General features: G+C 42.7%; 1 protein-coding gene across 4 annotated transcripts in view; it reads left to right on the plus strand.

Annotated features, from left to right (window-relative positions):
• Nucleotides 1–27714, plus strand: part of gtpbp3 (GTP binding protein 3, mitochondrial) — a 43985-nt gene continuing 16271 nt past the window's right edge. The window contains exons 1-8 of one of the 4 annotated variants that reach the window (XM_072573437.1): nucleotides 1–154; nucleotides 9148–9301; nucleotides 11661–11757; nucleotides 14840–14898; nucleotides 16671–16736; nucleotides 20222–20331; nucleotides 23775–23856; nucleotides 24930–25111. In XM_072573437.1, the coding sequence (XP_072429538.1) occupies nucleotides 111–154; nucleotides 9148–9301; nucleotides 11661–11757; nucleotides 14840–14898; nucleotides 16671–16736; nucleotides 20222–20331; nucleotides 23775–23856; nucleotides 24930–25111 (794 nt within the window). In that variant the 5' untranslated portion in view covers nucleotides 1–110. Of the gene's footprint in view, nucleotides 448–9144; nucleotides 9302–11660; nucleotides 11758–14824; nucleotides 14899–16670; nucleotides 16737–20221; nucleotides 20332–23774; nucleotides 23857–24929; nucleotides 25112–27714 lie in introns of those variants that run through there. The other 3 variants (XM_072573436.1, XM_072573438.1, XM_072573439.1) reach the window with 3 other exon arrangements.

Raw genomic sequence — 27714 nt, forward strand, 5'->3', positions numbered from 1 at the left:
TGGCGCTGTCGAGTCTTCGCCGGGTCCCCGGGAGCTGTCAATCAATCATCCGGTCATTGACAGGCGGCATCAGGAAGCGAGCAGCAGCAGCAGCAGCAGCAGTGGTGGTTATGTCTTGCTCAATCCCGCACCGTATCCTGCGGGATGTAGTCAGGTGAGGGAATAGCGGTGAACGGAGAGAGGAAGAGGCCGGTGCTGAGGCCTGCAGTAACTTTTCGGTGCTTCTGTTCCAGTTCAGAGCCCTCGTGAACAGGGCTCCGGTGTTAGGAGCCTCACCTAAAACATTAAACACAGAAATGGAACTTTGTTTTTGCTCATTTTTGTTAAAATTCAGCTGCCGAGCTGCTTTCAGACAATCTTTCTGCTGCTGCTTCTCATGATATGGTTATGAGCAAAGTGCAGAGGCCATGGGCCCAGGTTCACGTTTGTGGAGGTTGAGCAGAACATGTATGTATAGAAAATTAACACGATATCGATGAATATTGATAATTAATTGATAGTATACATGTACAGACTGAAGAACAGGAAGAGGCCATTCAGATCTTGGAATCTTTTCAGTCATTGTTGAATTATGGTTAAAGGTTTTCTTTTACAATTTCTGCTTTTTTTTGTTGGAATCTCATCAGTGTGTTATAACTTATCTATTCCTTGTATGTCTTGACTCTTATTTCAAAAGTATATTTTATTCATAAAACAATCCATTTTAAATCATAGCTGTACAGTCTTTGCAGAGACAAAAAAAACAAAATCATTGGAGCTTTAATATTTCTCAGAGCTTTTCTACAGTTGCCAAAAAAAACTATTGCAGGAAACTATTTATAGAGTCATTCAGCATGGAAACAGACCCTTTGGTCCAACCAGTCCATGCCAAACAACTAGCCCTACATGATACTGTCCCATATATCTCCAAACCTTTCCTATTAGAACATAGAACAGTATAGCACAATTAATGTATCTATGTCTTTTAAACATTGTAATTACACCAACATCCTCCACACGACCCACTTTCTGGTAAAATCAATTTGCCTTGCATGTCTTTTTTAAATCTCTCTCACCTTAAAAATGTGCCCTCCAGTTTTGAAATCTCTCATCCTTGGGAAAAGACAGCTACCATTAACACTTATCTCTGCCTGTCATGTTATAAACTCCTATCGGGTCACCCCTGAGCCTCCTACGTTCCAGTGAAAAAAGTCCCAGCCTATCCAGCCTTTCTTTATAACTCAAACCTTCCATACCGGGCAAACATCCTGGTAAATCTTTTCTGAACCCTTTCCGCTTGACGATATCTTCTCTTTAACTGGGTGACCTCACCTACGTTCTGTATACCCTCAATATGACTTCCCAACTCCGATACTCAAAGGACTGTGCAATGAAGGCAGCGTGCCAAATGCCATTTTAACCACCCAAGTAGCTTCGAAATCAACGTTTCGGGCAAAAGCCCTTCATCAGGATGAAGGGCTTTTGCCCGAAACGTCGATTTCGCTGCTTCTTGGATGCTGCCTGAACTGCTGTGCTCTTCCAGCACCACTACTCCAGAATCTGGTTTCCAGCATCTGCAGTCATTGTTTTTACCATTTTAACCACCCTGTCTATATGTGACTCAAACTTCAAAGAATTAAGTACCTGAACCCCTAGGTACCTGTATCCTATAACACTACCCAGGGCGTTACCATTAATTTTATAAGCCTTAAAAAGCCTTTAAACAGAAAATGGGGGAGATACTAAATGAATATTTTGCATCAGTATTTACTGTGGAAAAGGATATGGAAGATATAGACTATAGGGAAATAGATGGTGACATCTTGCAAAATATCCAGATTACAGAGGAGGAAGTGCTGGATGTCTTGCAATGGTTAAAGGTAGATAAATCCCCAGGATCTGATCAGATGTACCTGAGAACTCTGGGAAGCTAGAGAAGTGATTGCTGGGCCTCTTGCTGAGATATTTGTATCATCGATAGTCACAGGTGAGGTGTCGGAAGACTGGAGGTTGGCAAACGTGGTGCGACTGTTTAAGAAAGGCAGTAAAGACAAGCCAAGGGACTATAGACCTGTGAGCCTGACCTCGGTGGTGGGCAAGTTGTTGGAGAGAATCCTGAGGGCCAGGATGCACATGTATTTGGAAAGGCAAGGACTGATTAGGGATAGTCAACATGGCTTTGTGCATGGGAAATCATGTCTCACAAACTTGATTGAGTTTTTTGAAGAAGTAACAAAGAAGATTGATGAGGGCAGAGCAGTAGATGTGATCTATATGAACTTCAGTAAGGCGTTCGACAAGGTTCCCCATGGGAGACTGATTAGCAAGGTTAGATCTCATGGAATACAGGGAGAACTAGCCATTTTGATACAGAACTGGCTCAAAGGTAGAAGACAGAGGGTGGTGGTGGAGGGTTGTTTTTCAGACTGGAGGCCTGTGATCAGTGGAGTACCACAAGGTGCTGGGTCCTCTACTTTTTGTCATTTACATAAATGATTTGGATGCGAGCATAAGAGGTACAGTTAGTAAGTTTGCAGATGACACCAAAATTGGAGGTGTAGTGGACAGCGAAGAGGGTTACCTCAGATGACAACAGGCTCTGGACCAGATGGGCCAATGGGTTGAGAAGTGGCAGATGGAGTTTAATTCAGATAAATGTGAGGTGCTGCATTTTGGGAAAGCAAATCTTAACAGGACTTATACACTTAATGGTACAATCCTAGGGAGTGTTGCTGAACAAAGAGAACTTGGAGTGCAGATTCATAGCTCCTTGAAAGTGGAGTCACAGGTAGATAGGATAGTGAAGAAGGCGTTTGGTATGCTTTCCTTTATTAGTCAGAATATTGAGTACAGGAGTTGGGAGGCCATGTTGCGGCTGTACAGGACATTGGTTAGGCCACTGTTGGAATATTCCGTGCAGTTCTAGTCTCCTTCCTATCAGAAAGATGTTGTGAAACTTGAAAGGGTTCAGAGGATGCTGCCAGGGTTGGAGGATCTGAGCTACAGGGAGAGGCTGAACAGGCTGGGGCTGTTTTCCCTGGAGCGTCGGAGGCTGAGGGGTGACCTGATAGAGGTTTACAAAATTATGAGGGGTATGGATAGGGTAAATAGACAAAGTCTTTCCCCTGGGGTCGGGGAGTCCAGAACTAGAGGGCATAGGTTTAGGGTGAGAGGGGAAAGATATAAAAGAGACCCAAGGGGCAACTTTTTCACGCAGAGGGTGGTATGTGTATGGAATGAGCTGCCAGAGGATGTGATGGAGGCTGGTATAATTGCAGCATTTAAGAGGCATTAAGAGGGTATATGAATAGGAAGGGTTTGGAGGGATATGAGCTGGGTGCTGGCAGGTGGGACTAGACTGGGTTGGGATATCTGGTCAGCATGGACAGGTTGGACTGAAGGGTCTGTTTCCGTGCTGTACATTTCTATGATTCTTACCCTTGTTTGTTGTACCAAAATGCAACACCATGCATTTATCCAGATTGAACTCCATCTGCCATTTTTCAGCCCATTGACCCATTTGATCAAGGTCCCTTTGTAATCTTGTTCACTGTCCACAGTGCCACCAATTTTGATGTCATCCACAAACTTACTAACCATGCTTTCTGTATTCTCATCCAAATCATTCATATAAATGGCAAACAAAAGAGGACCCAGAACCGATGCCTGTGGAACACTGCTGGTCACAGACCTCCAGTCCAAAAACAGCCTGCCATTAAGCCAATTATGTATCCAATTGGCAATCTTACCTTGGATCTCATGTGACCTAATTTTACACATTAGTCTACTATATGAAACCTTGCCAAAGACTTTACTAAAATCCAAATAAATAACTTCTACTGCATCACTATCATCAATCTTTTTGGTAACTTCCTCAAAAAAGCTCAGTCAAGTTTTTGAGACATGATTTTCCTTGCATAAAACCCTAAGCAATTTTTGCTCCTCTAAATGTCCATAAATTCTATCTTTTATAATCCCCTCCAACAATTTACCCACAACAAAGTCAGATTCAAGGTCTATAGTTCCCAGGTTTCTCCTTATAATCTCCCTTAAACAAAGGTTTAATATTGGCTACCCTCCAGGCACCTTGCCCATAGTTATAGATGATGCAAATATTTCTGCAAGGGTTCTTCCAATTGCCTCACTTACCTCCCACAATGTTCTAATATTCCCATATCAGATTACATCCTGGAGATTTATCCACCTTTATTTATATTCTTTAAGTCCTCCCAAACTTTCTCTTCTGTCATATGAACTGTTTTTAAAACATTGAAGTTTATTTCTCTACATTATCTGGACTCCATTTCTTTTTCCACAGTAAAAATATTCATTTAGTATCTCTTCCATTTGCTGGGGTTAAAAACAAAGATGATTTCCTTGTTCTTTAAGAGGCCCTACCCTTTCTCTCGCTATCCTTTTGCTGTTAAGTGACTAGGATACACTTAGCGTCAGAGGTCTGGATGGAGTAGAATTTGTACGAAGCGTCCAGGAGAGTTTTTTTAGAGCAGTATGTCAATAGTCCAACGAGGGAAGGGGCCATATGGAACCTTGTACTTGGGAACGAGCCAGGACAAGTGGTAGAAGTTGCAGTGGGGGATTTCTTTGGGAACACTGACCACAATTCTGTAAGTTTTGAATACTTGTAGATAAAGAAGAGAGTGGTCCTAAGGGAAGAATACTAAACTGGGCCAAGGCCAATTATATCAAAATTAGGCAGGAGCTGGAAAATGTGGATTGGACACAGCTATTTGAAGGGATGTCCAGATTTGAGATGTGGGACGCTTTCAAAGATAGGTTAATGGTAGTACAGGATAGGCATGTCGCGTTGAAGGCAAAGGATAGGAAGGGCCAGATTCATGAACCGTGGATGACAGGAGAAATTGTCCGACCAGCCAAGAGGAAAAGGAAAGCGTACATAAGGTGTAGGCAGCTAAGAACAGAACGGGCCCTGGAGGGATATCGGAAGAGTAGGGCAAGTCTTAAGGAATCAAGCCGACTAAAAGGGGTCATGAAATAGCTTTAGCAAGCAGAATTAAGGAAAATCCCAAAGCGTTTTATTCTTATATAAGAAGTAAGTGGGTAACTAGAGAAAGGATTGGTTCACTAAAAGATAATGAAGGAAGGCTGTGTGCTGAATCTGAGAAAATGGGTGAGATTCTGAATGATTTCTTTGCATCAGTGTTCACTGAGGAGAGGAACATGCTGAATCTAGAGATTAGAGATAGCAGTTTGATTAGTCTGGATCATGTTGGTATAAGTAGGAAAGATGTGTTGGGTTTGCTAGAGATTATTAAGGTGGACAAATCCCCAGGACCGGATGGGATTTATCCCAGGTTGCTGAGGGAGGCGAGAGAGGAAATAGCTGGGGCCCTGACAGATATCTTTGTGGCGTCCTTAAATACAGGTGAGGTGCCGGAGGACTGGAAGGTTGCTCATGTTGTCACCCTGTCAATAGAAGGATAGTAGGGATATTCCGGGTAGCTACAGACCAGTGAGCCTGACGTCAGTGGTGGGGAAGTTGCTGGAGAGGGTACTGAGAGATAGGATCTATTTATATTTAGAAAAGAATGAGCTTATCAGTGATAGACAACATGGTTTTGTGTGGGGGAGATCATGCCTGACCAACTTAATAGAGTTCTTCGAGGAAGTGACCAAGTTGTTAGATGAAGGAAGGGCTGTTGATGTCATATACATGGACTTTAGTAAGGTGTTTGATAAGATTCCCCATTGTAGACTAATGGAGAAAGTGAAGTCACATGGTGTGCAGGGTGTTCTAGCTAGGTGGATAAAGAACTGGTGAGCAACAGGAGACAGAGAGTAGTAGTTGAAGGGAGTTTCTCGAAATGGAGAAAGGTGACCAGTGGTGTTCCACAGGGGTCAGTATTGGGACCACTTTTGTTTGTGATATACATAAATGATCTAGAAGAGGGCACTGTTGGTCTGATCAGCAAGCTTGCAGATGACACAGATTGGTGGAGTAGCAGAAAGCATAAGGGACTGTCAGAGAATACAGAAGGATATAGATAGATTGGAGAGTTGGGCGGAAAAGTAGCAGATGGCTTTCAATCCAGACAAATGTGAGATGATGCATTTCGGCAAGACTAATTCTAGAGTGAATTATACAATGAATGGAAGAGCCTTGGGAAAAGTTGATGGGCAGAGAGATCTGGGAGTGCAGATCCATTATATGCTGAAGGTTGCTGCGCAGGTGGATAGAATGGTCAAGAAGGCATATACTCTGCTTGCCTTCATTGAACGTGGTATTGAGTATAAGAGCTGGCAAGTCATGTTAAAATTGTATAAGACATTGGTTCGGCTGTATTTAGAATACTGTGTCCAGTTCTGGTCGCCACATTACCAAAAAGATGTGGCCGCTTTGGAGAGGGTGCAGAGAAGGTTTACGAGGATGTTGCCTGGTATGGAAGGCGCTAGCTATGAAGAGAGGTTGAGTAGGTTAGGTTTGTTTTCACTAGAAAAAAGGAGATTGAGGGGGGAACCTGATTGAGGTTTACAAAATCATGAAGGGTACAGACAGGGTGGATAGAGACAAGCTTTTTCCCAGGGTGAAGGATTCCATAATGAGAGGTCATGCTTTCAAGGTGAGAGGTGGAAAGTTTAAGGGGGATACACGCGGCAAGTACTTCACACAGAGGGTGGTGGGCATTTGGAATGTGTTGCCAGCAGAGGTGGTAGATGCAGGCACAGTAGATTCATTTAAGATGTGTCTGGACAGATGCATGAGTAGGTGGGGAGCAGAGGGATACAGATGCTTCGCAATTGACTGACAGGTTTAGACAGTAAGACCATAAGACATAGGAGTGGAAGTAAGGCCATTCGGCCCATCGAGTCCACTCCGCCATTCGATCATGGCTGCTGGGCATTTCAACTCCACTTACCCGCATTCTCCCCGTAGCCCTTAATTCCCCGAGACAACAAGAATCTATCAATCTCTGTACATTTGGATTGGCTCAGGCTTGGAGGGCCGAAGGGCCTGTTCCTGGGCTGTAAATTTTCTTTGTTCTTAATGTATTTGTAGAATCCCTTTGGATTATCCTTAACCTTATCTGTCAATGCTATCTCATATTTCCTCTTTGCCTTCCTGATTTCTTTTTTAAGAATGCCCCTACACACTCTGTTCGTTTGGAGACACCGAGAGTGTCTGACAACTGAGCATACTCTCGTTATATTTTAGCAGAAAGAACTTAGATCTTGTTTGACTAAGGCAATAGCTGCTTCAAGCTTTAGTGCGTCCCTCAGCATGGAGTCCTGGAACTTGTAAGGATTATGCCTGTCTGCAACACTGGATTGAGGTCAACTCTTTGCACTGGAAGGTCAACAGTTTTTGGGCAGACCAAAAAGCGTATTTCATCGAATTGATGGTTCTCCAGGTGCAGTCCTGGTGTGCATCCCAGAAAAAAGCCTGGAGAGCACAGAGTCCTGTGTCGTGGATTTGCTCAGGACAAACCTTGACAAAAACCATGGTGTGCCAGAAAGTTATTGAGTGCCAAGGGTGATCACTGACCAGCCTGAATCTGTGCACACCTGCCACCTAAACCACACACATCATTTTTGTTTATTGAAAGCAATCAGGAGCATGAACCCTGTTTGATTTTCTCTCCCTTTCCCCTGCGGCTTCTTGGTTCAATTATCTCATCCCAGCTCAAATAAGTTAACTCTGCATGGACCTTGGGGTCACTGGCTGACACTCCCGTGCAGTCTTAAGGGAGTGCTGCACAGTTGAAGGATTTGGCTTTTGGATGACATGTTAAATTGAGAGACACCATTTGCCTCCTAAAGTGACAGGGTGGCCATAAGTCACATTTATAAGCCACATTGCAGATATCCAGATCATGCGTACACATACATGCACTGTTATACCTTGCTATTTCCTATTCTATAATACCTTGTACCCCTATTCCCTGTTTCCCATATTATTGCCAAGTTAGTTTAAATCCTTCTTAATAGCACTAGCAAAACACCCTGCAAGGAAATTTGAGCTGGAGCTGTGTAGGTGCAATCCATCCAGCGTGTACAGGTCTCCTCAAAACTGACTTCAAAGTCCCTCCGTCCTTCACTATCTCTCGAGCCAGGTATTCTTCTGCTTTATCCTCTTACACTAAGTAATCCAGAAATTACTACTTTTAATTCTGCTTGCTAATTTCCTAGCTAGCTTCCTAGTTTCTGACTGCAGGATCACATCCCTGTCTCCACCAACATTATCGGTATCAATGTGGGCCATAACCCATTTCTCCTGCGCTCCTCCCACCCTACCACCAACCCACCCAGTGGTACTCTGCGTTCATGACAGTACTAGGGAGGCAATATACCATCCTGAATTCATGTCTATGGCCATTGAAATGCCAGTCTGTATCTCTAACAATCAGATTTCCTATGACTTTTGAGCCGTTAGAGCTGAGGCAGTATAGTTGTCCTGGACAGGTTTCTGCCTGTAATGTCCATGTGAAGCATGACCGCCTTCAATGACAGGACTGGATACTGTTTGTATAGTGAAGTGCCCTCACAGTATTCCCGCCCTGCTTGTATATTTCTTCTGGGAACACCCAGTCCCCCTCTCTGAAACTGCAGGATGACCACCACTATACATACGCTCTCTATAAAAGTTCTTAACCTGACAAATGTGCTGCAGTGACAAAACCTGAAGCATGAGCTGCCGCAGTTGATGACATTTCTTGCACTTATTATAATCCAGGACACAGGAAATAACCTCCAGAGATTGGAGTTGACCTGCCTTCCCTTTACCTATTAGATAAAAAACTTCCAAATTTATGAACAAAAACCGATCTATCTCAGTCTTGAAAGCTCCACTTGTTTTTGGATCTCAAAACATATCATGTGTGAAGTGACAATATTTTATCTTTGCGTTAGCCTCAGCCGTGGCCTCTGGCTGAGTATTGGCCCTGAAAGAAAAGAGCAGCAGTGGATGGATAGGATTGAAAAATGAACACTATAATGTGTTTTGGTCTTTTTTTTTGTCAAATGAGATTGTTTCTGCTTGTACACACCTGGTTTCATCATTGGAACCCTAATTGCCCTCCTGTAGTAAAATGCTATTTGAGTTAGTGGGGCTGACATTGCTAATGGGTTTAGTTTCATATTCATGGTTTCTGTGCTAGATTGAATGTAATGCTTAGTTCTTTTGTATAGAAGGAATTGTTTAGCAAGGAAAATAACTGGACTGGCAGCAACTTATATGAGCAGTGCCAAAGACTCTGGCCTTTCGTACCAAGCAGCAGTGTGCACTGAGCTGAAGAAACCATTGGTGATCCAGAAGCTGCCTTTACTTCCACTCAAATCCACTGAAGTAAGTTGCTTTGGTCAGATAAATGCAAAGTACTTTAAATAGTTGTTAGCCGTCAGTCTGACGTAAATTCAGACGTTGTCATAAATGAGATTTGTCATTTATTGCCCATGAGCTAGGTTGCAGAATTAACCTGATTAATGTAACAAAATAACATGACAGCTGCTTCATACCTGATTTATTTGTTATAATATTTTGACTGATCTGAGAGAACTGCTTACTGAGACTGTCGAATCAAGTGATTGTTAGAGACCAGTTAATGGTACTTGACCTGGGGTTGAGGGGGCGGGAGTGCTGGTGTTGGTGGAGACATGTTGGCCTGATGTAATGTAGGACTGGATGCACTATGTGGTAATGTAGACGTGCCGAGATGCATGATATGAACAGGCGATACAGAGACACTAACTGAGACAAATGGCTTGATAATGCTGTATAATTCATTGGAGGTGTGTAATCGTGTCAGTGACTGAAAGAGTTAAGACTGAGCAGTTTGTTAAATCCCTTCCACTACGACGACATCATACGGACTTGCTGGGAGAACAGCTTAGGATCTTGTGGAATTCCTAGCCCTTGTAACAATATCTTATCGTACAGTTTAACTTGTACATAGTTCCCAAAAAGCAATAAACTATATTTTGTTTAAGCAAAGAGCCTCTTGTTACATGTCCAGGTAGTTTTCCTCTCACAATAAACTAAGCAGGGCATCTGGATCCAACTATATAAGACGATGAGGGCATTAAACTGACTTCATGGTGAGCAAGAGTGCAGATGGCATCATCCAACATGCTGAACAGTGGTAAGGTTTCAATTTAGCTGTAGTGTGCTTGTAGCAATGGAGGTTTGAAGATAACTTCAAACTCTGCTCATGTCAGCAGCAGAAAGAGCAGAACATTTAAGAACCCAACAAAAGAGCAATTAGTGGCAAGATTCAACAGTGTACGGTGAATAATGGTAAAAGCACTTCAGATCCTGTTAGCGATGCACTGCAGCATGAGAGTTAGGAACTATTTTCAGAAGGAAGTGTGGTTACTCCAATGCAGATACAGACGGCATTGGGAGCCACTGATCTGTAGGAGCAGTTCCGAATAGAGGTTCAGCTAGAGAGTGAACAGGCGTTTCAAGCTCTGTGGGTAAAGTTAAAGTCCCTGGTGGACAAGGGAAAACTTTACAAAAATTGGCACAGAGTTGTGGACTGGGAAAGTTAGAGGTACACGCAGCTCAGATTAATCATTGTTGCCACAGTAAACGTGCATCAGAAGGCATGGGTACTGTAAGGGAAAATCAAGGGCCATCGGAGCAATTCGAAAAGTGATTGCAGACCCAGGAAGATCACAGAGTCGGAATTAAAGCAATAATTGGCTTGAAACCTATGCAGAGAAGGTGGAATAGAAAGAGTAAGTTGTGAGACTTTACTAAGGTCATACAAATAAAACTTTAAAAAACTACAACCTTTAGGGTAAACTCAGGCAGCTTCTTACAATTTAGTGCAGGATATGCTGCATGTGAATAACTACAAATTATAGGGTAATCTGAGAAAGCTATTGAATAAGAAGGGTGGCACGGTGGCACAGTAGTTAGCACTGCTGCCTCTCAGCGCCAGAGACCTGGGTTCAATTCAGGCGACTGTGTGGAGTTTGCACATTCTCCCCGTGTCTGCATGGGTTTCCTCTGGGTGCTGCGGTTTCCTCCCACAGTCCAAAAATGTGCAGGTCAGGTGAATTGGCTGTTGCTCGTAGTATTAGGTGAAGAGGTAAATGTAGGGGAATGGGTCTGGGTGGGTTGCACTTCGGCGGGTCGGTGTGAACTTGTTGGGCCGAAGGGCCTGTTTCCACACTGTAAGTAATCTAATCTAATAAAAAGGGTGGGGTAAGGGAATGAATTAGTATTGGAGCTGAAGACAGCAGGAATTAGCCAGAAACAGTTATGATTAAAACGGGAATGGTTATGAACACATTAGTTGTGGGATCCATTCAGTCAAGCCATTAGGAAAGTGGGAATTGTTTATTCGTCCATTAGTTGTGGGATTCATCCAGAGAAGCAGCCGAAGAGGTGGGAATTCTCCGCTTCACCTACAGAAAACAGGAATCCATAATTTTCACCCAAAAAATGTAGAAAATCCCTCCAGGTATGATATAAAGTAGCTGCTCCACTATTACGGTAAAATTGGAAGACTTTTTCAAGCAAGCAAGATCAATAATCACATTTGTAAGATCTGACTTCATAAATAATATTGCCAGGAAGACTTAGGCATACAAGATCGTTGTTTCAGACATTCCTCGGTATTAAACATTTCAGATCTTTACACCCTTGCACATCAATGTTGATTCTTTTTGACTGAAAATGCCTTGCTTTTTGACATTAGGTGCGTGTGGATGTTCATTACTGCGGTGTGAACTTTGCTGATTTTCTGGTATGCCGGGGACTGTATCAAGAGCAACCTCCGATTCCCTTCACTCCAGGTAAAGCCAGCCTTGGTCTCATAAGAATAACAGGTGTTACCTTCTTGTTTGGATCTGGACTTCAGAAGTTTACTACCATTTGGTGTGCACTTGGGTGCACCTTGAGCCTGCCCATTTGAAGCAAACAAAAGCCCATGTGAAGTTTTTGGCAGGGATATGCTTGAAATTTACTCAGCAGTTTCTGGCCTGCATGAATTTGAAAAAGAAAACAACACTTCAAGTGTCTTAAAGGAGAAGATTGAGGTAGAAAAAGAGAATTTGGGAGAGAATATTTGAAGATAAATTTCATGTGCGTGTAGCTGTCAACCCCAATTGCACTGAACAACTCGCTAGGTCATTTCAGGGTCAGTTAAAAGTCAACCACTTTATTGTTAATCTGGAGTGGAGTGTTGACCAGACCAGGTTAGGACAGCAGATTCCCTTCTCTTACGCAAAGACAATAATGAACTCCCAGATGGGTTTTTACAACAATTGATGATTAATGAGACCCCAGCTTTCAGTTTCCGATTTCTTTGTTGAATTTATTTTCTACCAGCTGGGATTTGAACCAGTGTCCCAGAGCATTTGCCTGGGCCCCTGGATTCCTAGACGAGTGACAGTCCCACTTTGCCACAATGTCTCTTCTGTCTGCAGTTCCAGAGCTTAGGATATAGACAACTGAAGTCATGGCCACCAGTGGAATAATGACCAATGTAAGGCACACTCAAGAGGCCAGAATTGGAGGAGGGCAAATGTCTTTACATTTGAAGGCTACAAGTCAGTACAGAGATAGGGAGGGTTTTGGCCTTGCAGGGATTTGAAAATTTTCCCTCTCTAAAGATATCTTATGTTTGTGTCCTTTGATGTAAGGGAGCAAAGATAAGGGCTACATTTTGGGACAATGATCAGGATGAGGGAGATAAATTATTTTAATGGGGCTGAGGATGACAAAAGTGGAGATGATCAGAGGGTGAATTGTAGAAATATTGGGATGAATGGAAATCCTAATGGAAGTAGGTGGGATTTAGAAAATGTAGGTCTAGATGATTGGGCGAAAATGTTTGCCAAGTGTGGAAGGAGCCTAATGGGGTTGGGGAGGGTAATGGTGTTGGGAAGGATGCAATGAGGTTGTGGGTAAAGGAATCAGATAGAATTTAAGGGGATTGGAGAGTAAAGGGATTACATTGGATATAGTGGGGTTGAGGAATAAGGAGGGGCGCAATGGGATTGGGGGTAATGGGGTTGGGAGAGATATAATAAGGTTCAGGGGTAATGAAGTTGGGGAAGGTGATGGGTTCAGAGTAGAGAATTAAACCAGGAAGTGATCAGATACAGCCTTATCTGTGATTCGTAATGAAGACAACATGAGAATAAATACATTTTTTTGCATTTTAACAGACCCATTCACCACCATCGAGGACTATCACAATCCAATGTCACAGTTCTAATGTAGGAAACATGACAGCCAATATGTACACAGCAAGATCCAATTAACAGAACCCTATTATGACCTGAAAAATTTATGAAACCACTGAGAGTGCAGATTGACTTCAGTTTAATATCTCATCTTAAAGACAGTGCTTCTGACAATGCAACAGTCCTTCAATCATTTATCAGTCAAGGCTCGGAACGGGACTTGAACCCAAAACCTCGTAACTTAGAGACGAGAGCATGTTTCCAACTGAGCTGTGGCTGACATGGAGTAAATGAAGTCTTTTTTAAAAAAAATATAATGAATTAAGACGAAAGGTAAAGTGAATGAAGATGGGAAGTCCAAAGAAGGGAGCAATGATGATACCTCTGAGAGATTTGGCATGGTATTTGAGTGAGCAGTAGAGAACCAGGATTTTAAATGAGTGCTGAGAGGCACTGAGCAAATTAAAGAGATGCTCAGTAGAGTGAGGGGCCAGTTGAATTTGTAGTTTGGCGATAGCTACATCGTCACCATGATCGTCTGGGTTCGGGAAAACACTAGAAGGTAGAGCCAGATGGGGAGACTTCGTATATGGGGAAGGGTTCTGGAAAGACCATGACTTGGATGGAAAAAATGGAATAGAATAGGAGAATAGTAATTTATTGTCGCTTGCATTTTTACAAAAAAATACAGTGAAAAGTGTTTAAGTCACCATACTCTGGTACCTATATAAATAACAGGAATCAATTAAGACAGAGTCCATCTTTGTTCAGTCCATGGCTCATGGATTCCCAAAGTCACAGAAAAGACAGAAACCACATTTTCCACGGCTGCAGAAAGCCAATATCGAAGCCGTCGAATTGTGGGTCATTGGAATTTTGGGTCAGACCACTTTGCTGCTGAAGACGCCACAGAAGCCACTTCAAGATCCACCTTGATGCCAAAATGACTGTCAACATTAGGTGAAGGGATCTGGACTTTGCTCCTTTTTATTCTTTTCGGCTTGGCTGCTTTCGGCTGCTTCTCAGAAGTTGGCTGCTCACCTAGTGTGGGAAGTTTGGACTCATGGGTCTCCGATCTGCTCCTCTTCCCTTTAGCCATGGCATGGAATAAATATCGTGGAATGATGTTGGTGTTTAGTTTCTTCCCCTTCCATCCAGCTGACAGAGTCGGAAGTGGAAAGGTCTTTGGGAGTGAACAGGGAGGCAAGATTTAACCCCCAGGCAGGAGAGGTCTGAGAAAAATCAAGCTGTTTTAATTTTGAAAGGAGGTAAATAAGAGGGGAAGGACCTGTGCACGATATTCAGAAATTTAATCTGGAGAGCCTCTTCAAAATCTTTTGGGATAGTAGGACAAGAAGAAGTGGGACAAAATTGTTGAAAGTTTAGGACAAATATTAAGAAACACTTAATTCACGGGGAGCTGAACACATTGAAAGATCTTCTCTCTTCTGGGGGAGATGCCCTCAGTCTCATTCAAGATCTGTTAGATAATTTGGTTGAGGATGTTGGCAGAGTTATAGATTTTTTTTGCTTTAGTGGATAGGCTGTAATTATCCAATCCCGTTTTCGTCGCGTGTTTGAAAGACAGGCAATCAAAACATGCAAGTCAACACTGCTGTGATTAGCGGATAAAATCGAACTCTCAGGATTAGTTGCTTCACCAAACAAAAAGTTTTTTTTTAAACAGGAATGGAGTTTACAGGATCTGTGCTGGAGGTTGGTCCTAATGTCACAGCAATTCGCAAGGTGAGTGTTTAATGGTGTATTCTGAGGCTTTGCGTTTCTCGAGTGTATTTGCTGGCACTGTGTACTCTGTGTGGTTGGTACTGAACTGGTACGAGGTTCAACATTTGTTTCCTGGCCCTTATTCAGTTCTTACAGAGTCTACATTTTGTCAGTGGCCCCAGACTAGGGTGAGAAGTGGCTGAGTGTGGGTGGAATCATCCGGCGCTCCTGTTTCCAAACACAATCCATTAGATCCCTGATGGACAATGTGCATTTTTGAAAGTTCTTATAAGCAGGTCTTGATCTTAGATGCAGTACCCTCCACATCTAACAGATAACATCACATTAAGAATGGGCATTTGAATGGATTGCTAGAGGGCATTAGCCCTATTAGATGGGCAGCACTGTGGCTCAGTGGTTAGCACTGCTGCCTCACAGCGCCAGGGTCCCAAGTTCGATTCCTGCCTTGGGTAACTGACTGTGTGGAGTTTGCACATTCTCCCCGTGTCTGCATGGGTTTCCTCCTGGTGCTCTGGTTTCCTCCCACAATCCAAAGATGTGCAGGTCAGGTGAATTGGTCATGCTAAATTGCCCACAGGGGTGAATATGGGGAATGGGTCTGGATGGGTTACTCTTTGGAGGGTCGGTATGGACTTGTTGGGCCAAAGGGTCTGTTTCCATACTGTAGGGAATCGAATCTAATCCGTGGAACTATTCCAAAAATAGGATAGAATGGCCTTTATTGTGATGTGCACTCAAATGAGTGCAGTGAAAAGTTTGTAATGTTGCCTCATGGCGCCATCTTAGGTACAGAGTAACTAGATACAGATACTTTAAGTGTTGCTACAGAGTAAAAATAAAGGTTAGCATAGGAACAGAATTTAAAAAGTCCAGAATGCTAATAGAAATGACCATAAAATACTTAGGTTCCAGACCCCTTCTAACATGAGTTTGTGCCTATCGGCCCCAGAACACAAGGCCATGTTGCCTCCACATGGCGGCCTCCACCCAGGACTCGCTTGGCCGCTGCTCTGGCTCCAGCCTGTGCCTGTCCCGCCACCACTGCAGGCATCAGCCTCACTGCATGGGGTCTTGCCCCTGCTCACTGCCTGCCACCACAGGACTCAGCCCCTGCGCTCTCTGCTTCTGTCTGAGCTCCGGCTGCAACCCGTCTCCCTCAACTCCACTCTCCAGGTAAGGCAGACTACTCAAATGTTTGCAGGTTTGGGGGCGGGGTGGGGGGGGTGGCGGCGGGGGATAGACAGTAGGCAATAAAGAGGAGAGAAAAAAAAGAAAAGAAACGGGAGAGCAGAGCAGTTCTGACTGGAGCGTCCCATATTTTACCCCCCATTAATGGAACAGGCTCAAAGGACCAATTGACCTATTTCTGCTTCTAAATCTTTTGTACATATGAATTTTCACAAACTTGTCATTTTTGATGCTTTTTCTAACTAGATTGGGCATAATGATGTCTGTATTATTTCTTACTTCATGTTTGATAAGTAAAACTTTATCCAGTATTACTATTAATTACATTTTTAAACAGAGATGGTTTGTCACAGCAGCACCACACCAGTAATTTGATTATAACATTTCAAAAATATTCAGTCTGAGTAAACATATATTGAAGAGAAATATCTGCCTAGATATATCTGGCTAATTAGATTGGGATTGTATTCCTCACCTGTAAACTATTCTCCAGTATTCTATGTATTGGAGTGCTGGCATGCCATATAACAGTTTCTGAACAGTATGCAGCACAAGTTCTCCTAACATATCACATTTCTGTTCAGGGAGACCGTGTGATTGGTGTGAGTTACTTTGGGGCAATGGCAGAACAGTGCATTGTTGACCACACGGTAAGTGGTATTACACATCAAAAGGGCTTATCGTTGAAGTTCTTTTGTCAGGAATTAGTGACTTAATATGTCTTTTGGTGGATGAATGGGGTGGTAGAACAAGAACGATTTATTAAGAATATTGGTTTTATGATTTAAATACTTCTAGGAGTGGAAATGGTACATGTACCACACAACCTGCATTTCTCAGGGACCATCAGGACATAAACTAAGTCAGTGTCTCTGGGAGTTTTGCTTTCTACTCAACATCTTTGTTCTGTTTTCACTTAGGTTACAACCTGTAGAGTTAACACTGCTACAAACTGAAATCTACAGTTGAGTTAAATATAGCTTAGTTTAATAATTAACTGCAAATTGTGATAAATTACCTCTTGGTAAAAGATTGTCCTCATGGACATAAAAGGGTTAATACTGAGGTGTGCCATAAGTATCACCCAAGTTAAAGATGTCTAATGGACTTTTTGGGAAGAACAGTTCAGGATCTCAAAGGATTGAGACCTACTGTCTAACTGCCCCGCCCCTGCCTGTAGTCTGTGTAAAAATGTTTTATTACACCAGTGTAACATGCAATGAACAACTACTTCTTCAACACAAAAGCCTCTGCCAGTTACACCAGGAAGTAAATTTCCTTCATCAAACAGACCTTGTAGATCCCAACATCCAAAACTATCACACAGTGAGATGCAGACTTGGTTTAGTCGCATTACAACACCCACCATGTTCTCCAGGTACTGTATCTTAGAGGTCATAAGAAGAAGGCAAGCAAAATCACCACTTATAGACTAAAAGTAATGATCCAAGTTTAATTGCACATAAAATATGAAACAGTGATCCACATAATCATTAATCTCCATTAATACACAGAGCATTCTTTACCCTATCAGAGCACTTTTGATATTCCAAAATATAATTTTAGATCCTTAACTGACTGTCTAATGCTCTTACCTCAGAAATTCCAAACTCTGATATTAATCGGTTTAAGTTCCACTCCAGCAAAAGCCTGTCCTCCTACTTCAGTACATAACTGAGAGAGTACACCTCTGTAGGAGGTACCACCTTCCTGGTGAACACATTAAGTGCTGATCTTCTCAAAGTGAAACTTTTCATACCACCATTTGAAGAACAGCAGAGAATTGCCCAAATGTCCAAAATTAGCTCTCTACCAATGAAACCAAAAACAGATGATTTTCTAAGCACATTACAGCGTCACCTGACTACGCTTCAAAAAGTATTTAATTGGCTATGAAAGGTTTTGGAGTGTCATGTGATTGTGAAAACTCATGGATAAGTGTAAGCTCTTTGTTGTTTATTCAGTTTGCTGCTCCCCAAGGGATGGGACTCCCTCCTTCCCTCAATGCAGGAGAAGTAATCCCACTTAGAGTCATAGAGATGTACAGCATGGAAAACGACCCTTCGGTCCAACCTGTCCATGCCGACCAGATATCCCAACCCAATCTAGTCCCACTTGCCAGCACTCAGCCCATATCCCTCCAAACCCTTCCTATTCATATACCTATCCAAATGCCTCTTAAATGTTGCAATTGTACCAGCCTCCACCACATCCTCTGGCAGCTCATTCCATACATGTACCACCCTCTGTGTGAAAAAGTTGCCCCTTTGATCTCTTTTATATCTTTCCCCTCTCACCCTAAATCTATGCTCTCTAGTTATGGACTCCCCAACCCAGGGAAAAGACTTTGTCTATTTACCCTATCCGTGCCCCTCATAATTTTGTAAACCTCTATAAGGTAACCCCTCAACCTCCGATGCTCCAAGGAAAACAGCCCCAGCCCGTTCAGCCTTTCCCTATAGCTCAAATCCTCCAACCCTGGCAACATACTTGTAAATCTTTTCTGAACCCTTTCAAATTTCACATCTTTCCGATAGGAAGGAGACCAGGATTGCACGCAATATTCCAACAGTGGCCTTACCAATGTCCTGTGCAGCCGCAACATGACCTCCCAATTCCTGTACTCAGTACTCTGACCAATAAAGGAAAGCATACTAAATGCTTTCTTCATTATCCTATCTACCTACAACTCCACTTTCAAGGATCTATGAACCTGCACTCCAAGGTCTCTTTGTTCAACAACACTCCCTAGGATCTTACCATTAAGTGTATAAGTCCTGTTAAGATTTGCTTTCCCAAAATGCAGCACCTCACATTTATCTGAACTCAACTCCATCTGCCATTTCTCAGACCATTGGCCCATCTGGTCCAGATCCTGTTGTCATCTGAGGTAACCCTCTTCGCTGTCCACTCCACCTCCAATTTTGGTGTCATCTGCAAACTTACTAACTGTACCTCTTATGCTCGCATCCAAATCATTTATGTAAATGACAAAAAGTAGAGGACCCAGCATTGATCCTTGTGGCACTCCACTGGTCACAGGCCTCCAGTCTGAAAAACAACCCTCCACCACCACCCTCTGTCTTCTACCTTTGAGTCAGTTCTGTATCCAAATGACTAGTTTTCCCTGTATTCCATGAGATCTAACCTTGCTAATCAGTCTCCCATGGGGAACCTTGTTGAACGCCTGACTGAAGTCCCTATAGATCACATCTACTGCTCTGCCCTCATCAATCCTCTTTGTTACTTCAAAATACCCAGTCAAGTTTGTGAGACATGATTTCCCATGCACAAAGCCATGTTGACTATCTCTAATCAGTCCTTGCCTTTCCAAATACATGTACATCCTGTCCCTCAGGATTCCCTCCAATAACTTGCCCACCACCGAGGTCAGGCTCACAGGTCTATAGTTCCCTGGCTTGTCCTTACCACCCTTCTTAAACAGTGGCACCACGTTTGCCAACCTCCAGTCTTCCGGCACCTCACCTGTGACTATCAATGACATAAATATCTCAGCAAGAGGCCCAGCAATCACTTCTCTAGCTTCCCACAGAATTCTTGGGTACACCTGATCAGGTCCTGGGGACTTATCCGCCTTTACCCGTTTCAAGACATCAGGTACCTCTGTTTGTTCAGTCTTCTGAGCATTGCTAATGATGATCCACAGAGATGTTGAAATACACAGTTGGAAATGACTAGTACAGCTTCTCATGCAGCCCCACACAATCTGGTAACTGAAGATGCTTTGAGTTTGTACTGAGTTACTCCAGGGTGCTACTCTACACAACAGTGATGGTGTTTCAATTGGCCTTGACAACCTATCCAACCTGAGTGCTGGAGAAAGACACTGGGGGTCCTGCTGTTGACTATAATCCGGTTACCTCTGTTAGAAAGCAGATAGCGTGTGAGTTTTCAACAGTTGCATAGCCTGTTAGCATTTCAAGTGCAGGATGGTGAATGAATCACTAGGGAATTAACATCATACAAGAGTGGAGAGGGAGAAAATCAGGAAATGCCTGAATGGAGTATGGTGTGTAACCGAGCAAGAGGCAGTATATATATATTCACCCAATTGCCTCCTGCTCGGTTACACACATGACTAACGTGCAGACTGACTTGCCTGGAATCCCTGCAGGTGCTGTGGCCCATTGGAGAGGAGGTCCCCTACGAAGTGGCTGCTACCTTACCGGTTTCATATGGCACGGTGATTCTGGCACTGCAGCACCGAGCAAAGACAAGGCCTGGGTGAGATGCCACTGTATTTTGTTTTAGTGCAACTTCTGTGTGATTGTCAACAGACAATGTACTGTGCTGCTGGTGAAAAGCACTTGTAAAACACAATAGTTGTTTTTTTGTTCACCTGTCTCGACTTTTGATCTCTCTTTGCTGGAAGTTGTGAAGAAAACTCTGCACCCCAAACAGCCCATCTCTCCTCCTCTCAAGCGCAGATGAAACTACGGGTCAAGTATACCATTTCTAAATCCTTTCTCAGTTCCCGGTATATTGTGGTTTTCTCCTTTTTGTCTTATCCGTCAAGGCAACATTTGGATTACTGCAACTTAACGGAGGATATTTGGTATCTAATGATTGTGCTATCCCTTAGGCTTGCTCTCTTGCTCTTCAGTCATATCATTGTAAATGTTTCATTGTTAAATATATATCCTCTTTGAAAGCTGCCACTAAATCTGCTTCTATAATATACAATTATCACAGAAAAATAAAAAATAACTTCTCAATCCCCCATGAGATTTTTTGATAATTAACTTAAATCTGTCTTTTCTGATTACTGGTCCTTGTCTACTGTAGATTTTTGAATACCTCTATTAAATAATTTTTAGGAGCATAGCCCCAGATCCTCAGATCTCACCCATACACTGTAGTCCTTCAGCCCCTGGCACCTTTCTGGAGAATCCCTGCATTCTAACATCCTCCTGTCCCTTTAATGTCCCTCTAACATCTGAAGTGTGCTTTCAAGAATTAGACATGCTATCCAGCCAAGGCCTAACTACTGATTTATAATGATATTTAATATCACTTTTTTTTTTGCTTTTGTACTCTTGAGCCTCCTTTTCTAAAAAAATCCAGGAATTCTCTTGCTTTTTTAACAGCTTTTTTTTACTATTCATTCATGGGATGTAGACATCACTGGCTGAGATGGCATTTCCCTATCCCTAATTACCCTTGAAAGGGGGAATTTGCTTGGCTATTTCAGAGAGCAGTGAAGAGTTAACGTGCCCTGCCATCTTTAAAAATTTGTGTTTTTTGTGTGAAATTAAAAAAACCCACCCCGCTGTGAGATTGTAGTGTATTTCCCCACCAGATTAACTATTAATCTCGCTACTGTATCAGATGTATTTTTCTATGATGTTCTCCCTCTCCTGAAGGTTATGCTTGGAATCCAGCATCTTTTCCAATGTAGTTCTGTTATCTTTCTCTTTTATAGGACATAGGACCATCGGAACAGGAGTAGGTCATTCAGCCCTTGCACCTGTTCTGCCATTCAGTGAGATTATGGTTGATCTGTGGCCTAACTCCCATGTACCTGCTTTTGGCACATATCCCTTAATGCCTTTATCTAACAAAAATGTATCTATCTCAGATGTAAAATCAACAACTAACCTAACATCCATTTTTGTTTGTGGGAAAAGAATTCCAAACATCTAACATCTCTCCTGAATGGTCTGGCCATAATTCTCAAACAATGCCCCCTAATTCTAGAGTCCTCAACCAGTGGAAATAGTTTATCTTTATCTACCCGACCTTTTTATGTTCATATCTTGAAGACTTTGATTCAGCTGGCATGGTGACTCAGTGGTTAGCAGTGCTGCCTCACAACGCCAGGGACTCGGGTTCGATTCCAGCCTTGGGCAACTGTCTGTGTGGAGTTTGCACATTCTCCTCGTGTCTGCGTGGGTTTCCTCCAGGTCTCCGGTTTCCTCTCATAATCCAAAGATGTGCAGGTTAGGTGAATTGGCCATGCTAAGTTGCCCATAGTGTTCAGGGATATGTAGGTTAGGTGCATTAGTCATGGGTGAAGGAAGGATAGTAGGGGAATGGGTTACTTTTCAGAGGGTTGATGTGGACTTATTGGGCCAAAGAGCCTGCTTTGACACTGTAGGGATTCTGTGATTCTAGAGAAAACAGGCCTAATTTGCATAATTTGTCCTTATAACTTAACCCCTCGAAACCAGATTCTGGATTAGTGGTGCTGGAAGAGCACAGCAGTTCAGGCAGCATCCAAGGAGCAACGAAATCGACGTTTCGAGCAAAAGCCCTTCATCAGGATTCCTGATGAAGGGCTTTTGTCAGAAACATCGATTTTGCTGCTCCTTGGATGCTGCCTGAACTGCTGTGCTCTTCCAGCACCACTAATCCAGAACTTAACCCCTACGTCCAGGTATCTTTTCTGCAACACTGGGCATAGTTTCTGCTCTAGTACCACAGTGAACAACTGTTGGTCATGAGTGAGCACAGATACTGGCACTGAGATAAAATTTTTTTTTTTGTCCATGGTGCTGGGCAGATCAGTCTTTATTGCCCATCCCTAATTCCCTGAAGGATAGTTAAAAGTGAACTTCATTGCTGTAGTTCTGGAGTCACACACAGGCTATACCAAGTAAGGCTGGCAGATTTACTTCACTAAAGGGCATTAATGAACCGAATGGGATTTTACAACAATCAGTAGTGGTTGTATAGTCACTATTAGGCTAACTTTTAATTTCAGGGCTTCTTTATGCTGAATTCAAATAATCACCATCTGCCAAGGTGGATTTTGAACCCACATCTCCAGAACATCAGCGTGGGATGCTTGATTCCGAACATTACCATTCTGCTATCACCTCGCCCAAGGGGGGGATTCACTGGGGTTAGTGGGAAAGGACAGGGATGAGGAAGGAAGGAGCAAGTCTTAAACGTTCTCACACATGCAATTTTCAGCAAGTGTCACTGGATGGCGATCACGTGCCTCTAAGAATACAGTGGTTAGAGTGTCCCCTCCATATTCCCTGTCTGTGATCACTCACCACACGTAGAGCATGGATAAAATTAGTGATCAGCCAACTCACGATGACACAGTGACACACTACACACAACATCTCAGCTGTTTGGGAATGAGAATTCAGGGTGATCACTGTCTTAAATTCAGACACTTGCTGAAACTTACTTCTCACGAAATACTGATAACACTTATTGTGATATCTTCTCATATGTCTATGTTAGACTTTGACAGATACGGTGGCATAGTGGTTAGCACTGCTGCCTCACAGCGCCAGAGACCCGGGTTCATTTCCTGCCTCAGGCGACTCTCTGTGTGGAGTTTGCACATTCTCCCCGTGTCTGCGTGGGTTTCCTCCGGGTTCTCCGGTTTCCTCCCACACTCCAAAGATGTGCAGGTCAGGTGAATTGGCCATGCTAAATTGCCCATAGTGTTAGGTAAGGGGTAGATGTAGGGGTATGGGTGGGTTGCGCTTCGGCGGGTCGGTGTGGACTTGTTGGGCCGAAGGGCCTGTTTCCACACTGTAAGTAATCTAATCTAATCTAATCTAATCTAATCTAATAATCCAGTTCTTTTTAGATCTCATACAAACACAAATTCTTTACTGTTTATAATTTGTTTGCTGATTTCATTGCTGAACGACCCTGCTCTAATTTCACATTTGCTCCCCCTTGCTTCTGCTGGTATTTTTCAGGGAGACGGTTCTTGTTACGGCAGCCGCTGGTGCAGCTGGACTTGCAGCTGTGGATTTTGCATCCCATATTCTAAACACTAAGGTATGACACTGTTTGTTTGTCACGTGTATTTCTATAAATGGCCTGCCTTGCATTTATCATCTTCCAAAGTGGCATTGTCCTCACAGAAGAGGATATGAAAAGTAAACATGCGTGCAAACACCTATTGCTCTCCTCCCAGGGCTAAAGATGCTCAGAACAAAGTTACATTATGGCTGAGTAGCATGGCAGTTTAGTGCTTTTCAATAGAGGTCAGCCTGATATGAATATAGGAAGACGGTGAGCGAGGAAAGATTGGATGCCTCACACTATCAATGCTCCATGAAAAGGCATACTGGAAGCGTTGTGTTTTGAGTGAAGTGTACCTGTCCTGATCAATTGGGCAGACATTACAAATCTCAAGGCATCATTTGAAGTTGAGCACAGAAATCTCCTGAAATCCCTCATGTCATTCTTCCAACAGCAGCAATTATCACCATTCACTTTCCTCCCCATTGGTCAGTTGTGTGAAGCCATGTTCCCAGCAGATGTGATAAAAATGCTGTGAATTATTACATAGAATTTAAAGCACATAATCGCTTGTGTTTACACTGCTGAAAAGCTTCATTCAGTTTATTTCATCTTACCCTATCTACATACTATTCCTTTCTCCCTTGTGGGCTTGCCTGATTTCCCATTAAATGCATCAGTGCAATATTCTTCAATTACTCTGAGTAACTGGCACCTGGTCAGTTGCTGTCCGGGTTCTGACAATGTGCCAGTCAAATAAGAGCATTTGGTCTAGTTTGACATTTCCATTTCACTTCATCGCCTGTTCTTCTGGCTACTGAAAATCTTTTGGGAAAATAAGAAATGCAACTGCTAATTCACAAACTGAATTCATTTTCTGTGTATCCTGAATCGAACACGATTTTGTGCTTCTTTCTCAAAAATAGGTGGGTGGTTGTGCGTTTAGGCTTTGTTCTAATTCTTCTTGTTCATAAATCAGATTAAATTTCCACAATTTTAGTGGTCTCATCAAAAACAAGTACAATGGACCAAGTTTAACAGTTGGCTTCTGAGCTGTCCCAGCATTGAGCACATGACCAACAATAAGTACTGCTTTCTCTTTGTAGGTCATAGCAGCTGCTGGGACAGATGAGAAGTGTGAACTAGCAGTGCAGAAAGGTGCTGTGGCAAGCATCAATTATACTACAAAGAACTTGAAGGAGGAGCTGAAAAAGCTGACTGCAAACAAAGGGGTGAACGTGGTCTTCGATGCTGTTGGAGGAGATATATTCAAGGATGCCTTCAGCAGGTATTTTCATTGCTGTCGAGTGTGATTAAGTGTTAAATCCAACAAAGTGTAGCAAGTTGTAACAGTGAAACACTGGTTTTCCCGCAGTCTACTGTGATCTCTGTCACAGCTACAGGAAGCGATCTGTCAGATGTCAGGCTATTCCTCATCAGGATGGGAGTAGGTCTGAGGGGGTTGAATATTCAGGAGTCCCCACTGGGCTGTCAATGCATGTGCCAACCTCAACGAGTCAGCTAAATGTTAGTGGAGTATACAAAATAGCTTGGGATCAGGTTATAACTGTCGTTGTTGCCCTGGATTTAGTTTGGGTTGAGGAAGTACTGGCAAGATCAGACTGTGGGATGGATCAGCAGCAGCATACATGGGTGCAGAATTTATGGTCTTTTAGCATTGTACATAGCCCAATGAACATTAAATTGAAAGCAGCCTACAATATGCTATTGATCTAAGCTTTCAGTTGGGAGGTTCAGAGAGTGGTGAGAACGTGAATCTCACAAGGGGAAGGGTAAAGAACAGAAGAATATGCTGAATGGAGTGAAATGATGTTCAATATATGGAGGCTTGTGCAAACCATTATGATTGGTATCGACTGTCAGGCCCTGTTTTTGTGTTGGAAATTTTGTGAAATAATAAAATGGTCCAGTACCATTGCAAGCATCTGCTATCTAGATTGCAAAAGAACTTGAAGATTAAGCACTGCTACTAGAAGACAATGCATTACTTTCAACATGATGGCACTACTTCAATACAACATAAATTAGTAGGAATAGACCATTCCAGCCTGCTTTGCTATTGTAGATCATAGCTGATCAACTGCTTCACAGCATTTATATGTGCTATCTCCATATCCCTTGATATCTTTAGTAACTAAAGATCTATTGATTTCTGTCTTGAACTTAATTATTGAGTATTCACATCTCTCTGGAATGGAGAATTCCAGTGATTCTGAGTGAGAAGGTTCCTCTTCATCCTGCTATATGGTAAACATCTTATTTTGAGTCTGTCTCCTGGGTCTCCCTACCCATCCAGGGGAAACATACTTTCTATCTTTTTAGGAAGTTTGTCAGTTTCAATATGATTACCTCTAATTTACCTCTCAGTCCAAATAAATGCCAGAGAAAACAGACCTGGTCTGCCCAATCTTTCCTCATAGGATAGTCCCACCATCCCAGGAAGTATAGAGTCATAGAGATGTACAGCACAGAATCAGATTCTTCGGTCCAACTCATCCATGCCTTCCAGATATCCTAAATAAATCTAGTTCCATTTGCCAGCACTTGGCCCATCTCCCTCCAAACCCTTCCTATTCATATACCCATCCAGATGCCTTTTAAATGTTGTAATTGTACCAGTCTCCACCATTTCCTCTGGCAGCTCATTTCATACATGCACCACCCTCTGCGTGAAAAAGTTGCCCCTTAGGTTCCGTTTAAATCTTTGCCCTTTCACCTTAATCCTATGCCCTCTAGTGTTGGGCTCCCTCACTGCAAGGAAAATACCTGGTCTATTTACCCTATCCATGCCCTTATGATTTGATAAACCTCGAGAAGGTCATCCCTCAGCCTCTAACACTCCAGGGAAAATAGCTCCAGCCTATTCAGCCTCTCCCTATAGCTCAAACCCTGCAACCCTGGCAACGTCCTTGTAAATCTTTTCTGAACCCTTTCAAGCTTCAGAATATCCTCCCTAGAGCAGGGAGACTAGAATTAGTGTGCTGAACCTCTTCTACACTCCCACTTTGACAAGTACCTCCTTTCTTGGTAATTTCAGACAATCTGTTACTCCATACAGCTAGTTTTGGGTAGGTATTATGTCCTCAAGTCTGCATCATATTTTCCTGGTTTATTTAATCAGTCTTTGTGTTTGAAAGACCATCTGCCAATGAAATAAATGAAGCCAATCCATATAATATTGTAATATCGATTATGTTATTGGAATTGTTCAGTAACTAGAAACAGCAGATCAGCACATAGACTAAGCATGGCACTTAAACTGTCGCCATAGATGGAAGGTATTTTCTTACTAAAATTCCAGAATTAGTGTGCTGAACCTCTGCTACTCTCCTTTCTTGGTAATTTCAGATAACTGAATTTCAGATTTCTGAAACTTTTCAAGTTTCAGAAAAGATTTACAAGGATGTTGCTAGGTTTGGAAGTTTTGAGCTATAGGTAGAGGCTGAATAGGCTGGAGCTATTTTCCCTGAAGTGTCAGAGGCTGAGGGATGACCTTCTCAAGGTTTATAAAATCATAAGGGCATGGATAGGGTGAATAGACAAGGTCTATTCCTTGTTGTGAGGGAGTCCAAATTCTGCCGACAGAAAATAGGCATTTGGTTCAATACACAGGCCTCCTCTTTCTCCTTCAATTTCGAAATTGCATCAAATCCTGTTTACCTATCATCCCTGTGATTCTTAACCTGGACTGACTCCCATTTATGCAATGCTTCACTATTAAAGTTTGTATCAATGTTTTTTAAAAACTTCCATAGCTCAATCCATCCCTATTTCTGTAAACTCCTCCAACTCCACAACCTGCTAAGGTATTTCCAATCTCCTCGACACTCACAGGGAGACTATGGCATTGTGTTAATGTCACTTGTCAAG

Source organism: Chiloscyllium punctatum, chromosome 7 (assembly GCF_047496795.1).
Source record: "Chiloscyllium punctatum isolate Juve2018m chromosome 7, sChiPun1.3, whole genome shotgun sequence".
Lineage (NCBI taxonomy): Eukaryota > Metazoa > Chordata > Chondrichthyes > Orectolobiformes > Hemiscylliidae > Chiloscyllium > Chiloscyllium punctatum.